The sequence below is a fragment of the Pleurodeles waltl genome, chromosome 3_1, assembly GCF_031143425.1.
Source record: "Pleurodeles waltl isolate 20211129_DDA chromosome 3_1, aPleWal1.hap1.20221129, whole genome shotgun sequence".
NCBI lineage: Eukaryota > Metazoa > Chordata > Amphibia > Caudata > Salamandridae > Pleurodeles > Pleurodeles waltl.
In genome coordinates, this window is record NC_090440.1 from 745,425,627 (window position 1) to 745,441,987 (window position 16,361).

Consider the following 16,361-nt stretch of genomic DNA (forward strand, 5'->3'; position numbering starts at 1 on the left):
CTGATTTGTTTGTATAGTCTCTAGTGTTGCATTTTGGAAAGGCTGATTGTGTAGGTTTCGGTCTATGCCATTCGTTGTTCCACAGACTGACTTCCCTCATGTTGAATCCTTCTCTTGACCCTAAAGACTGTCTTTTTTTGTGGTGAGTACTTCAGCCTTTAAGGTCAGAGATTTGCAGTCCTTTTTGATCCGCCCACTGTTTTCTGTGTAATAGCCAGACAAATTGTTTCTCTGCACTTCTCCATCTCTTCTCCCATAGCTGGATTCCACTTTGTACATGGGCCACCCTTCTATCAGACAAGCAGCACCCTAGCCGAACTGTCTTTTGCTACATTGATTGGCTCAAGTCAGAAAGGGTGGATAACTCGTTCTTTGTAAGGTTTACTGAGCTCAAGGAAGGCAAACCTGTGAGTCAATGTGCTACCTTGTGGTGGGCCGGTCTATTCAATAAGATATGCTGTGCCTTAGATAAGAATGCCCACCAGCTAACCTTTATGCACCGTCTGTGATGATCCTAGCACCTTCCACTGCCTTCACCAAGGACGCCCGGGGGTAGAAATTTGCTGGGTGTCTCCACTTATTGTGTGACACCTGAGGCACAGAGCAATGGATACTACGCATAAGCTATATTAAAAGATTTTTTGGGTTGATTGGCACCACTTGGTCCCTACTGGAGTGTACTGCTATTGGCCTCATTCATAACACGAGGAATCTGTTAAAGTATGTAGGACAATGGCTCTGGCCCTGTTGCAGTTACCCCCACTTTTTGCCTGATATTGATGCTGACTTGACTGAGAAGTGTGCTGGGTCCCTGCTAAGCAGGCCCCAGCACCAGTGTTCTTTCACTTAAAAATGTACTATTGTTCCACAATTGGCACATCCGTGGCACACAGATAAGTCCCTTGTAAAAGGTACCAGTGGTACCAAGGGCCCTGTGAACAGGGAAGGTCCCTAAGGGCTGCAGCATGTGTTGTGCCACCCCAAGGAAACCCTCACCTAACAGATGCACACTGCCATTGCAGATTGTGTGTGTTGGTGGAGAGAAAAAGGCAAAGTCGACATGGCATCCTGAGGGGGACAAAATACTGCCTGTGGCATAGGTAAGTAACGCCTCTGGTAGGCCTTGCGCCCTAAGGCAGGGTGCACTATACAACAGGTGAGGGCATAGCTGCATGAGCAATATACCCCTACAGTGTCTAAGTCTGTTTTTAGACATTGTAAGTACAGTGTGGCTATATTAAGTATATGGTCTGGGAGTTTGTCAAAACGAACTCCACATCTCCATAATGGCTACACTGAATACTGGGAAGTTTGGTATCAAACTTCTCAGAATAATAAACCCACACTGATGTCAGTGTTGGATTTATTAACAAAAAATGCACACAGGGGCATCTTAGAGATGCCCCCTGTATTTTACCCAATCCTTCAGTGCAGGACTGACTGGTCTGTGCCAGCCTGCCCCCGAACTGAGTTTCTGACCCCCTGGGGTGAGAGACTTTGTGCTCTCTGAGGCCAGAAACAAAGCCTGCACTGGGTGGAGGTGCTTAACACCTCCCCCCTGCAGGAACTGTAACACCTAGCAGTGAGCCTCAATGGCTCAGGCTTCATGTTACAATGTCCCAGGGCACTCCAGCTAGTGGAGATGCCCGCCCCTGGACACAGCCCCCACTTTTGGTGGCAAGTCCAGAGGAGATAATGAGAAAAACAAGGAGGAGTCACCTACCAGTCAGGACCACCCCTAAGGTGCCCTGAGCTGAGGTGACCCTCCCTTTAGAAATCCTCCATCTTAGTTTTGGAGGATTCCCCCAATAGGAATAGGGATGTGCCCCCCTCCCCTCAGGAAGGAGGCACAAGGTGGGTGCAGCCACCCTCAAGGACAGTAGCCATTGACTACTGCCCCCCATATACCTAAACACACCCCTAAAGTCAGTATTTAGGGGCGACCCTGGACCCAGGAAATCAGATTCCTGCAACCTGGAGAAAGAAGGACTGCTGACCTGAAAGCCCCACAGAGACCAATGAGATGACAACTGACTTGGCCCCAGCCCTACCGGCCTGTCTCCAGACTCAAAGAACCTGCACAGCAACACATCCGACAGGGACCAGCGTCCTCTGAGGACTCGGAGGACTGTCCTGATCCCGAATGACCAAGAAACTCCAGAGAACAGTGACCCTGTTCAAAAACAGTAACAACTTGCAACTTTTTAGCAACTTCCAAAGAACACTCTCTTCCCGCCGGAAGCATGAGACTTCTCACTCTGCACCCGACGCCCCTGGCTCGAGCTCCAGAGAACAAACACCGCAGAGAGGACTCAAAGGCGACTACGAAGACGTGAGTAGCCTGAGTCGACCCCCCTGCACCCACACAGCAACGTCTGCAGAGAGGATCCAGAGGCTCCCCCTGACTGCGACTGCCTGGTAAGAAGGAACCAGACGCCTGGACCAAGCACTGGACTTTCAATAGCAAACTCAACGCCTACTTTGCACACTGCACCCGGCTGTCCCTGTGCCGCTGAGGGTGTGTTTTGTCTGCCTGTTTGTGTCCCCCCTAGTGCTCTACAAAACCATCCTGGTCTGCTCCCCGAGGACGCAGGTACTTACCTGCTAGCAGACTGAAACTGGAGCACCCCTGTCCTTCATAGGCGCCTATGTGTTTTGGGCCCTCCTTTGACCTCTGCACCTGTCCGGCCCGGTGTCGCTGGTGCGGTGACTTTGGGGTTGCCTTGAACCCCCAATGGTGGGCTGCCTATTCCCAGGAGACTGACTGTGTAAGTGCTTTACTTACCTGAAAAACCTAACTAAACTTACCTCCCTCAGGAACTGATGATTTTTGCACTGTGTCCACTTTTAAAATAGCTTATTGCCATTTTAACTAAAACGGTGTGTACTACTGCTTTGAATCAAAGTTCTATACTTACCTGTGTGAAGTACCTTGCATTTTATGTATTTATCTCGAATCTTGTCGTTCTAAAATAAATTAAGAAAATATATTTTTCTATATAAAAACTATTGGCCAGGAGTTAAGTCTTTGAGTGTGTGTTCCTCATTTATTGCCTGTGTGTGTACAACAAGTGCTTAACACTACCCTCTGATAAGCCTACTGCTCAACCACACTACCACAAAATAGAACATTAGTTCTATCTAATTTTGCCACTCTCAACCTCTAAGGGGAACCCTTGGACTCTGTGTACACTATCTCTTACTTTGAAATAGTATATACAGAGCCAACTTCCTACAGAGTACTTCTGGTAGATGCTTTTATCTTCCTGCTGGCTCTTCACTACCCACCCTCAATCCCTTGAAACATATTGCAGATTCAAGTAAGATGCAAAGTATACAATGATTGTTCTTTTTGCTTACAGTCTACTGTAGTTCAACTGTTCTGCTCCTCTCATCATCCCTTGGTTATTTTGTCTTATAAAATGTAATTTTTGTGTTGTCAGTTGCTGAGTGCTGTACCTCACTTGGTGAGGTATTGCAGAAAAAAAGGTTTTTGTATCAATACTGCACTTGTGGATTATTCTTATGCTCAGACCTTGGCTGAGATAATGTCCTCTAGAAATATTGTTACCCAATTTTTCTGCATTACCTCACATTGTACCATATCACATAACTCAACCCCTTACCACATTGCTCTACACAGCATAACACCTCTGAGACCAAACGGAGTACACCAAAAATAATGTACAATGCAAGTATACTCCATCTCTTCCCACATCACACTGTGGAACAGCACATTGTGGTCCACCACATTACAATACTCCATCTGATACGTCAGCAAACTAGGTCAGTTATTGTAGCAGAAGACATAAAACAATTCCATATGACACCAACCAATGCCACATCATGCCAAATCACACTGTTCTACCTCACACTATGAAACAGCATATCATATGTTACCCCACATTCCTATGACATAATGGTCTGTCTAGACCACATCACATTATCCTTAACCATGTCATATCATTCACTACTACAACTACTACACCTCTCCACACCAAAGTGCACCCCTGAACTCAGCAGCTCGCCTGACACAATCGCTTATCTCACTGGGCCTTACCACTCTACATTACTCCATTGGGACTGGGCTATCTATGACGCCTCACAAATCAAGATGAAAAAGTTCAAATGCTGATAATAGAGGCCAACTTTTTTTTTTTGCATGAAAGGCTGATCCTGGTTGCATGCATGGGATGTTCCTTAGTCCTCCAGCAATGCAGGCATTCTAGTTTAACCCTTAAAGTAAGCAGAAGAGACATATTTCCCAAACTTATTTGGAAGGGCTTGATGTAAGGTACAAACATTACCTTTTAGACTAGAGGCATTGTGTTGACTTCTCCTCACTTTCTTCAGACTGAGTGCACACACAAGACAACAGGCTAATGGAGGGAAAGGTTTTGATTAAAAGCCAAGTGTTGAAGAATATATGCAGAATTATAGTAGCAAATGTAATAATTGTGGTGATTAAAATGAAGAGTAAATACATGTTCGTAGCATGCGTGGCTGTAAATACACATGCTTTGCATACTTTTTCCTTTAGAGTATTGAAACGTGTTTTTCTTCGAAGGAGTCACAAGAGATAAGTGACTTCTCCCTTTGGTTGTGAATGCTCATTGGCACCATGTTTCATTGTCAGATTGATTTTCTCCACCATCATGTTTACACTTTTATCATCGTTGCCCCCAGTCTCAACGTGTTTGATGATGATTGTTGCAGCTTCAGAGTGCCTTATCTTTCCTCCCTGTCCCCAAGAAGACTATTTGAAGTGTCTACTTTTGCTTTGACCTCCTTCACTTTAACCACCCAGTAAATCTTCATTGAATAAGCAGGCATCCCAGTCTTTGGCACCCCTGTGCTTCGGTGCAAGGCATCCTCGTTACCGACAATGAGGACACAAAGAAGGTAATGGAATGTATCTCTTTCAAAAGATACCCTCAGTGCCATTCAAAATACGTTTGGGCCGTCTGTAACCTGTGCCTCTCTCCAGAGCATGACAAAACCAATTGTAACTACTACTTGGCCTTCAGAAGGAAAAAGACTCTACAGCAGTGGAGATACAGGTGGTTGGCCAACAACTAAATGTATTGCTTGTCCTCAGAGATGCCAGACATCTTCATTGAGGCAGACTCGCTCGGGGCTGAAAAATAATTTGACCCACCAACCCAGTCCCGAGATGATCAGATCAGATAGTCCAAGGAAGAAGAAGTTCAAGAGGGAAAAGAGACGGCCAGAGGCCCCCCTCTTCTGTCAACCCCCAGAGACCTCGTCTTCACTATGCCGAGACAGTTGAGTACGGTTGACACCCAAACCTCTTCTAAAACGCATAGGCAGCTGCACGTCGAATGGTTTGATGTCAAGCCCCATGCATAAGCTACTGCTCTCAGGTGTGTCACTGGTTTCTGGCTCTGGTTGACACCGAAGCAAGGTGTCTGAGCTAAGACAGAACTAGCAAGAGTCTCTCAGTCCGACCTTCCTCCCACCCTAGCCCACAAGTCTGAGACCACGTGCCGGCACTAAAGTCTCAAAGCCAATGCCTAAATCGAGGCTAAAATGACAAAAGCCATCAACAGGCGATGCCGAGGAGAGGTCTATGCTTGAAAAGCTCCAACAGGAGCTGGATCAAATGTAGTGGCAGATCATCATCCACCCAGGTACAGGCAAGATCTCTGCTCCAGTAAAGCCTAAAAAAATGCAGACTTGACTTTGAGGGTAGTTCATCTTCGGACATTTAACTCGCCACTGCACCCAAAATAGCCTAAGGAGAAGGCTGTTGGCCCCGCTCCTACTCCTTCTCTTCCTTGTTAAACACATCCTCCCTCACCTCCAGTGACTTCCCGTCACGGGTCACCGGAGATGTACACCGGGAGCCACTAGCCCCTACTCCCCAGCAGAGGACTTTGGCTTCCCCGTCTACCAGCACACCATTGATGATCCGTGGGAGTATTATATTTTGGATCCCCACGGGTACCCTGACCATGTCCCTTTTTTAGGTTTTCCCCCAGACAGCACCACAGCATACCGTAGCGTATTCAACGTGCAGCCGCTAATCACAAGGTGAAGATGTACTTCACCCCAGAGGACTATGACTGGTAGAGTCACTCTCCAAAACTGAGTGCTCCCTCCAATATTTGCCTATGCTTAAGGGGATTGTAACATCTACCCAAGAGACCTGTAATAGCCCAGGATTGACAAGAAGTTCATGTCTGCACCCTCACCTATACTGTGTATTAGGGGGTCACTTTCCACAAGACTCCCAGGACATTTTCAGAGCCCAGAAAAGAGCAGGAGCCCAGTCCAGAGACCAATGCCCCTCCTCCTGACAAGGAGAGCCATTGTGTTAATGCCGCTGGTAAAAGGGTAGCGGTTGGTGTCATCACACACTGATGCATCGCCAATTCAGTAGGCCTTCTTCCTCTGTGCGACAGGGCACAGTGGGAAGAGATGGAAGCTCTACTCTGACATCTACCTGATCAATACTGCAAAAGGGTGAAAGACGGTTGCAGAATTGTAGAAGATGGGAAATCCATTTTCTATTCTATCATGACTTGTGCCTTGCTTTCAGCTGAATCAGCTGCCAGGGGAGTGAATACCTCTGTCATCCTCCATCGCCCATCCTGGCTGTGTGTGTCTGGGTTCAGGTAGGAGGTACAATATTTTATCAACCTGCCTTTCAACGGAAAACAACTATTTGGCCTGCAGGTTTATGACATGTTTGGGAAAAAATAAAGGAGGACTCCCGACAATGCTAAAGGCATGGGTTGCCTTCAAATTCCTGCTCTCTGGTAACAAGGGATGGGTTCAAGGCCACTTCCCCAGAGCCAACCCAGTCCTATCAGTGACATCCACAGGGTTACCACCAACAGGGCAGTAGTGGTTGCTCACGGGCCCCTTCATAGGGAACTGCTTCAAAGTACAGGCGCAGAGTCACTCCCATCAGAGTAGTATCTTTGTCCAAGAACTGACTTGCTCCACATCTTCCCCTGATCACAGTACACCTGAGGAGACTGCAGAGATTTCTTCCCCACTAGAAGATGATCACCACAGATTAGTGGATTTTATCGATCATCAAGCACAGCTCCTTTCTAGGGCTCATTTCAATCCCACCCGCACACACACCCTCAGCCCAAAACACCGGGTCCTACTGCAAAAGGAGGTTCAGGCACTCCTTCTCATTGAAATTAGCCCTAGGAAGAAACCGTGCTCGATAATGGATAAAACTCGCCAATGTTTAAGTTAAATAAATGTAGTTGTGAATGGTATCTCCACAGATGTGTGTTCTGCTGCTCAGTGATTCTAATTAGCTTGGATACAAAATTAAAACTGTCTCGAGCATTGTAAGGTATGGTTAAGGTGATGTTGAGTTAAGTTGGATATCTATGAGTGAACATTTATTGTTGCAACTTTTGGGCACACAGTCTTTTAGGACCAAGTGTAGGGAGAGCAATTTTAGAGCAAGTGTATGAAAAAGGTAAGTGATGTTAAGGGGCTTAAAATGTTTAAGAATGCTGCTGATAAAACAATGAAGTGAAAAACAGCAGAAAGTATGTCTGCGAAGGCAGAGCTAGGGAGGAAGAAACAGAAGAAGAAAATTAGAAACAAGCAAAAATGTGTTACATTTTGAATGATTGTGGCTTTGTGTAGTTAATAAAGAATGTTGACTGTTAGTGCACTGAAGCATTTGCCATGTGTTGTTATTGTTATTCGTATATTCAGCACTCTCCGACATTCTAGTTCATTGTGTTAGTTGTATAGTTGCTCTGACTAGAGTTGTGATGGTGTGGAAACAGCCTAGAAAATGGTGCCCAAATGTATAGGAGTTAATTAAACCTCATGTAGCGTGTGTCTAGGAAACCTTTTAATTGCAGGAACGAAGCCATCACCCACCAAAGTTTGCATGCTTCTTCATTAGTCCTCACCTGACATTGGTGGAAAGAGTCCACCAATGTGGGCTACTATCTTGAACATGGAGAGGAGCTATTGAGGATAGGTATAGGCCCACCGTGATGGATAGTGGAACCACAATGAACAGCGGAGGGTGAAATGAATAATTGGTTTAGAGAGGAAACATTTTGAAAATATCTCCTGGTGCAGTGATACTCAAAGTACGGCCCAGTGCTGCATGCAGCCCTCCTGACCTTTACATGCAGTGCAGATCCCCTTATCAACAGCAGCACTGGGCTGCTGGTTAATCAACTCAGCAGCAACTTTAAAAATATGTTAAATAAACGCACAGGCATTTCTTTAAAGGTTAATTGGAGTTAAAGAACGGAAATAACTAGGGTGTAGCTCACCATTTAACTTTAGAAATAGCTTCATTTTTAAGGACATCTTGCAGCAGAATTGTAAAATGTCTATTAAAAATGTAAAAAGTGTATTTCATTAACATGCAGAACCACTTCACCTTAGTACATCAGATTATAGTAGTGCATTGAGAAGTTGTATTTTTATTTTCCAAGTCATAGTTTTCAAACATGACTTTAGAAACATTTAGTTCGATGGCATCTGTCGCTGTAGATACGCATGTTCTGCAATAGCTCGCCATCTGGTGTTGGGCCGGAGTGTTACAAGTTGTTTTTCTTCGAAGAAGTCTTTCGAGTCACGGGACCGAGTGACTCCTCCTTTTGTCTCCATTGCGCATGGGCGTCGACTCCATCTTCGATTGTTTTTTTTCCGCCATCGGGTTCGGACGTGTTCCTGTCGCTCCGAGTTTCGGAACGGAAAATTAGCTAATTTCGGAAGATTTTCGTCGGTATTGTTGCGTTCGGGATCGGCGTACTTAGATTCCACACCGCATCGAAGATCGAAGAGCTCCGGTGCCCTTCGGGGTAGTTTTTTCGATCCTCCGTCGGGGCCTGGTCGGCCCGACCGCGTGCTGAAGAACGCCGATGGAACGGACCCCGTTCCGTTTCTGCCCCAAATGCCACAATAAATACCCCTACACAGACCAACACTTGGTCTGCAACCTGTGCCTGTCACCTGAGCACAGCGAAGACACCTGCGAGGCCTGTCGTGCGTTCCGGTCCCGAAAAACACTCCGAGACCGTCGAGCCAGAAGACTTCAGATGGCGTCCGCTCCGACAGCCCAACGGGAGTTCGAGGAACAAGAAGAGGAAGGTACCTTCTCGAGCCAAGACTCAGACTCCGAAGGATTCGACGATACACAAACCGTGAGTAAGACGTCGAAATCCACTCAAAGGAACATTTACAAGGCCCAGGGGACGCCACTGCCACCAGGCCATGGCTCGACCCATAAAATCGGTGACCGACCGTCGGCACCGAAAAAGGCCCAAACAGTGCCGAGATCGTCCGACTCCGGTCGAGACACCGGCACGCAGCCTTCTCGGGACCGAGAAAGTGCTGGAGACAAGCCTCGACACCGAGATGCCGGTGTGGACACGGCTCGACGCCGAGACAGCGGCACCGAAACAGATCGACGCCGAGAGGTTTCGGCCCCGAAAAGGAAAAAAGTCACCTCGGAGCCGAAAAAACACGCAGACAAAGTTTCGATGCCGAAACAGACTGCAAGCAACCCAGCTTCAGGCTCTTATACAGAAGAGCACTCGCTAACCTCCCAAATGCAGAAGCATAGGTTTGAGGAAGAGCTACAAGCAACTGATGTAGACCATACGCAAAAGCGTATCTTCATTCAGCAGGGGACAGGAAAAATAAGCACCCTTCCCCCCATTAGGAGAAAGAGAAGGTTGGAGTTCCAGACGGAACAAACACCACAACCAAAAGTGGTGAAAAGAGTTACACCACCACCCTCTCCTCCGCCCGTGATTAACGTTTCACCAGCACAAACTCCATCACACTCCCCAGCTCACACCACCATGAGCCAGGGTGACCAAGATCGGGACGCATGGGACCTATATGACGCCCCAGTGTCAGATAACAGTCCGGAGGCATACCCTACGAAGCCATCTCCACCAGAAGACAGCACCGCGTACTCTCAAGTGGTGGCTAGAGCAGCACAATTTCACCACGTAAGCCTCCACTCAGAACAGGTCGAGGATGATTTCTTATTCAACACACTCTCCTCCACCCACAGCTCATACCAAAGCCTGCCTATGCTCCCTGGTATGCTCCGGCACGCAAAAGACATCTTTAAGGAGCCGGTCAAAAGTAGGGCAATCACACCAAGGGTGGAAAAAAAGTATAAGCCGCCTCCTACGGACCCGGTTTTCATCACTACACAGCTGCCACCAGACTCTGTCGTTGTAGGAGCAGCTAGGAAAAGGGCCAACTCTCACACATCTGGAGATGCACCACCCCCAGATAAAGAAAGCCGCAAGTTCGATGCAGCTGGTAAAAGAGTCGCAGCACAAGCTGCAAACCAGTGGCGCATCGCGAACTCCCAGGCACTACTTGCGCGCTATGACAGAGCCCACTGGGACGAGATGCAACATCTTATTGAACATCTGCCCAAGGACTTACAAAATAGGGCAAAACAAGTGGTTGAAGAGGGACAGACCATCTCCAACAACCAGATACGCTCCTCCATGGACGCTGCAGATACAGCTGCACGGACAATAAATAAATCTGTAACTATCAGAAGGCATGCATGGCTCCGAACGTCTGGATTTAAACCAGAGATTCAACAAGCAGTTCTCAATATGCCTTTTAATGAAAAAGAACTGTTCGGTCCAGAAGTGGACACAGCGATTGAGAAACTCAAAAAAGATACAGACACTGCCAAAGCCATGGGCGCACTCTACTCCCCGCAGAGCAGAGGGAATTACAGCACATTCCGTAAAACGCCCTTTCGAGGGGGGTTTCGGGGTCAAAGCACACAAGCCAGCACCTCACAAGCCACACCGTCCAGTTACCAGGGACAGTATAGAGGAGGTTTTCGGGGACAATATAGAGGAGGGCAATTCCCTAGAAATAGAGGGAGATTTCAAAGCCCCAAAACCCCTACTACTAAACAGTGACTCACATGTCACTCACCCCCTCCACACAACACCAGTGGGGGGAAGAATAGGTCATTATTACAAAGCATGGGAGAAAATCACTACAGACACTTGGGTTCTAGCAATTATCCAACATGGTTATTGCATAGAATTTCTACAATTCCCTCCAAACATACCACCAAAAGCACAAAATCTAACAACACACCATTCCAATCTCCTTGAGATAGAAGTGCAGGCACTATTGCAAAAGAATGCAATCAAATTAGTGCCAAACACACAAATAAACACAGGAGTTTACTCACTGTACTTTCTGATACCAAAGAAGGACAAAACACTGAGACCAATCCTAGACCTCAGAGTAGTGAACACTTTCATCAAATCAGACCACTTCCACATGGTCACACTACAAGAAGTATTGCCATTGCTAAAACTACACGACTACATGGCAACTTTAGACCTCAAGGATGCTTATTTCCATATACCAATACACCCATCGCACAGGAAATACCTAAGGTTTGTATTCAAAGGAATACATTACCAATTCAAGGTACTGCCTTTCGGATTAACAACCGCACCAAGAGTCTTTACCAAATGTCTAGCGGTAGTCGCTGCACACATAAGAAGGCAGCAAATACATGTGTTCCCATATTTGGACGACTGGCTAATCAAGGCCCATTCGTTCATACAGTGCTCAAATCACACAAATCAGATCATACAAACCCTCTTCAAACTCGGGTTCACCGTCAACTTTACAAAATCCAACATTCTGCCGCGCAAGGTACAACAATACCTAGGAGCCATAATAGACACATCAAAGGGAGTAGCCACTCCAAGTCCACAAAGAATTCTAAATTTCAACACCATCATACAACGCATGTATCCAACACAAAAGATACAAGCAAAGATGGTATTACAACTCCTAGGCATGATGTCTTCATGCATAGCCATTGTCCCAAACGCAAGACTGCACATGAGGCCCTTACAACAATGCCTAGCATCACAGTGGTCTCAAGCACAGGGTCACCTTCTAGATCTGGTGTTAATAGACCGCCAAACTTACCTCTCGCTTCTGTGGTGGAACAACATAAATTTAAACAAGGGGCGGCCTTTCCAAGACCCAGTGCCACAATACGTAATAACAACAGATGCTTCCATGACAGGGTGGGGAGCACACCTCGATCAACACAGCATACAAGGACAATGGAACGTACATCAAACAAAACTGCATATCAATCACCTAGAACTTCTAGCAGTTTTTCAAGCACTAAAAGCCTTCCAACCAATAATAGTTCACAAATACATTCTCGTCAAAACAGACAACATGACAACAATGTATTATCTAAACAAGCAGGGGGGGACGCACTCCACGCAGTTAAGCCTGCTAGCACAAAAAATTTGGCATTGGGCAATTCACAACCAAATTCGCCTAATAGCACAGTTTATACCAGGGATCCAAAATCAACTCGCAGACAATCTCTCTCGAGATCATCAACAGGTCCACGAATGGGAAATTCACCCCCAAATTCTGAACACTTATTTCAAACTCTGGGGAACACCTCAGATAGACTTGTTTGCGACAAGGGAGAACACAAAATGCCAAAACTTCGCATCCAGATACCCACACAAACAATCCCAAGGCAATGCCCTATGGATGAACTGGTCAGGGATATTTGCTTACGCTTTTCCTCCTCTCCCTCTCCTTCCTTACCTGGTAAACAAACTCAGTCAAAGCAAACTCAAACTCATATTGATAGCACCAACTTGGGCAAGGCAACCCTGGTACACAACGCTGCTAGACCTATCAGTGGTACCCTGCATCAAATTGCCCAACAGGCCAGATCTGTTGACACAGCACAACCAAAAGATCAGACACCCAGATCCAGCATCGCTGAATCTAGCAATCTGGCTCCTGAAATCCTAGAATTCGGGCACTTACAACTTACCCAAGAATGTATGGAAGTCATAAAACAGGCCACAAGGCCATCCACCAGGCACTGTTATGCAAGTAAATGGAAGAGGTTTGTTTGCTACTGCCATATTAATCAAATACAACCATTACACACAACTCCAGAACATGTAGTGGGTTACTTGCTTCACTTACAAAAATCTAACCTAGCTTTCTCTTCCATTAAAATACACCTTGCAGCAATTTCTGCATACCTGCAGACTACCTATTCAACTTCCCTATATAAGATACCAGTCATTAAAGCATTCATGGAGGGCCTTAGGAGAATTATACCACCAAGAACACTACCTGTCCCTTCATGGAACCTAAATGTTGTCCTAACTAGACTTATGGGTCCACCTTTTGAACCCATGCACTCCTGCGACATACAGTTCCTAACCTGGAAGGTGGCATTTCTCATCGCCATTACTTCCCTAAGAAGAGTAAGCGAGATTCAGGCGTTTACAATACAGGAACCTTTTATACAACTACACAAAAATAAAGTCGTCTTAAGGACCAATCCTACATTTTTGCCAAAGGTTATTTCACCGTTCCATCTAAATCAAACAGTGGAACTTCCAGTGTTCTTTCCACAGCCAGATACCGTAGCTGAAAGGGCGCTACATACATTAGATGTCAAAAGAGCATTGATGTATTACATTGACAGAACAAAAAACATCAGAAAGACTAAACAACTCTTTATTGCATTTCAAAAACCTCATGCAGGAAACCCAATTTCAAAACAAGGTATAGCCAGATGGATAGTTAAATGCATCCAAATCTGCTACCTTAAAGCTAAACGACAGCTGCCCATTACACCAAGGGCACACTCAACCAGAAAGAAAGGTGCTACCATGGCCTTTCTAGGAAACATCCCAATGCAAGAAATATGTAAGGCAGCCACATGGTCTACGCCTCACACATTCACCAAGCACTACTGTGTAGACGTGTTATCCGCACAACAAGCCACAGTAGGTCAAGCTGTATTAAGAACATTATTTCAGACTACTTCCACTCCTACAGGCTGATCCACCGCTTTTGGGGAAATAACTGCTTACTAGTCTATGCAGAACATGCGTATCTACAGCGACAGATGCCATCGAACTGAAAATGTCACTTACCCAGTGTACATCTGTTCGTGGCATCAGTCGCAGTAGATTCGCATGTGCCCACCCGCCTCCCCGGGAGCCTGTAGCAGTTTGGAAGTTACCTTCAATTATTTATATATGTATCATCTCAACCTTAAATAGGTGCATACTTAGTCACTCCATTGCATGGGCACTATTACTACAATTCAACTCCTACCTCACCCTCTGCGGGGAAAAACAATCGAAGATGGAGTCGACGCCCATGCGCAATGGAGACAAAAGGAGGAGTCACTCGGTCCCGTGACTCGAAAGACTTCTTCGAAGAAAAACAACTTGTAACACTCCGGCCCAACACCAGATGGCGAGCTATTGCAGAACATGCGAATCTACTGCGACTGATGCCACGAACAGATGTACACTGGGTAAGTGACATTTTCATTCTTCACTCCACCCTGACAACAGTGGTGAACAGGAGGCAAACCAGTTGAGAAGGTTTTGTTCAGCACAGAGCCTGAAGTCAAGTGTTTCGAGGCCCGTGCATGTGATTATGACCAAAAAGGATGGAAAGCAAAATAAGACAGTAGGCTAAGTGTAGAAGACGGAATTAATCCCAAATTGCTGGTTTCACATTATGTAGTTCAAGCATGAAATGTATATGCTCTGCATCCCCTACACCCACGTTACAGCCAACCACTGTCCGCCACCCTGCTGGCTTCAGTGTCGCCCTCTTCACATAACAGCCAAACGTTGTGGCTCCATGAAAATGTTTGCGAGCACCCCTGCCTTGGTCTCATTGACAGTTTTATTGAGATTCCCACTGGATAGGATAAAAAACGTCTTATGGGAATCATTCAACCCTTGTAAGGAAGGCCAACATGTTTCAGCCGTTATTGGATGCCCTAAATTTGGTTGTGGGCTTTCTTAGGTCATTCCTCTCCATTAACTCATTTCAGTGGATGTGTCCCGTCAATACATGGACACCTATTTTTATTATGTATCTCTCTCAAGTTTCAGTAATAAGGGAGAGATGCATAATAAACCAAGTTCTCCATATATTGTACAGTGATTTTCAGTAACATATGGACTATGGTTGAGAGACGGGTTATGCCCCGTCTCTTGATGTCAGTATGGGATTAGCCTTATGTGCCTCTTGTCCTTCATTGCTTCTCATCCAAGGTGGAGACACCAACTTATTTTCATTTTGTTACTGGGGACCTAGGAAAGCATATGAAATGTGTGTTACACCTTTCAAATGGGTTATCCTTCAGCACTACCACATCAAGATTATTACTTAATCTTGACCACTATCCAATTTATTTTACAATGGTGCAGGACAACTGCACATTTTAATGTATTAATAGTAACCTCCGAGTTTGTCGTCTGTGGTTAACACCCTTTATGCAGAATCTCAAGATTATTATGTAGTAGTTCAGCATGGCCATTGTGCACATAGATATACTTCAACAGAGAATTAATACTCTGTAAGGAAATAAGATGTATTGATAACGTTTTTACAAAACTAGATCAATCTGGGCTGTATGCTTTTTCATGTTTGAACAAAAATATAGATTATGAATTTTTGTTTTGTCTTTCCAGGTGGCATTGAGTACTGGTCAGGAGCCCCCTGCAATTTGGAAAGTGCAGAAGGCATTACTGCAGAAGTTTGTTCCTGAAGTGCGTGGTGGGCAAAGACACTATTCTGCTACTAATAGTGTGAGTAACAAAACAAGATTTTAGTGCTGCAGGCTTGGAACATTATAGTTTTTCAAGTTTAATTGAACCCAACGTACTAAATTAACTACTGATAACGGTTTCAGTGCCCACAATGTATTTAGTATTAAATTAGCCATTTACTGCTTTTTTTCAAGATTTGAAATTTGTGGTAAACTCATGTTGAAGATATAATTTTAAAAGTAAATACTGCCTTGTTTAGTAATAGAAATCATGCTTTCATCAAGTGAAAGCAGCTGTATACCTAATTGTTTAAACATAGGGGGTCATTCCGACCTTGGCGGGCGGCTACCGCCGCCCGCCAGGCGGAAACCGCCATGCGGCGGCCTATGCGGCCGCATTCACGCAACCCCCATTCCGACATTCCCGCTGGGCCGGCGGGCGCAAACCAAGTTTGCGCCCAGCGGGAATGAGGCCGCAACACAGGAGCCGGCTCCTAATGGAGCTGGCGGTGTTGCGGCCGTGCGACGGGTTTAGTTGCAACCATCGCGCTTTTCACTGTCTGCTATACAGACAGTGAAAAGCTGGCCGGGGCCCTGTTAGGGGGCCCCTGCACTGCCCATGCCAGTGGCATGGGCAGTGCAGGGGCCCTCAGGGGCCCCAGACACCCTTTACCGCCAGCCTCTTCCTGGCGGTGCAAACCGCCAGAAACATGCTGGCGGTAAGGGGGTTATAATCCCCAGGGCA

At 46.0% G+C, this 16,361-nt stretch overlaps 1 protein-coding gene across 4 annotated transcripts in view; it reads left to right on the top strand.

The window, feature by feature from the left end:
- Positions 1 to 16,361, top strand: part of QSER1 (glutamine and serine rich 1) — a 564,431-nt gene that overhangs the window by 245,160 nt on the left and 302,910 nt on the right. For all 4 annotated transcript variants that reach the window (XM_069223515.1, XM_069223516.1, XM_069223517.1 and 1 more), the window contains one exon: positions 15,540 to 15,656. In XM_069223515.1, the coding sequence (XP_069079616.1) occupies positions 15,540 to 15,656 (117 nt within the window). The remainder of the gene's footprint in view (positions 1 to 15,539; positions 15,657 to 16,361) is intronic.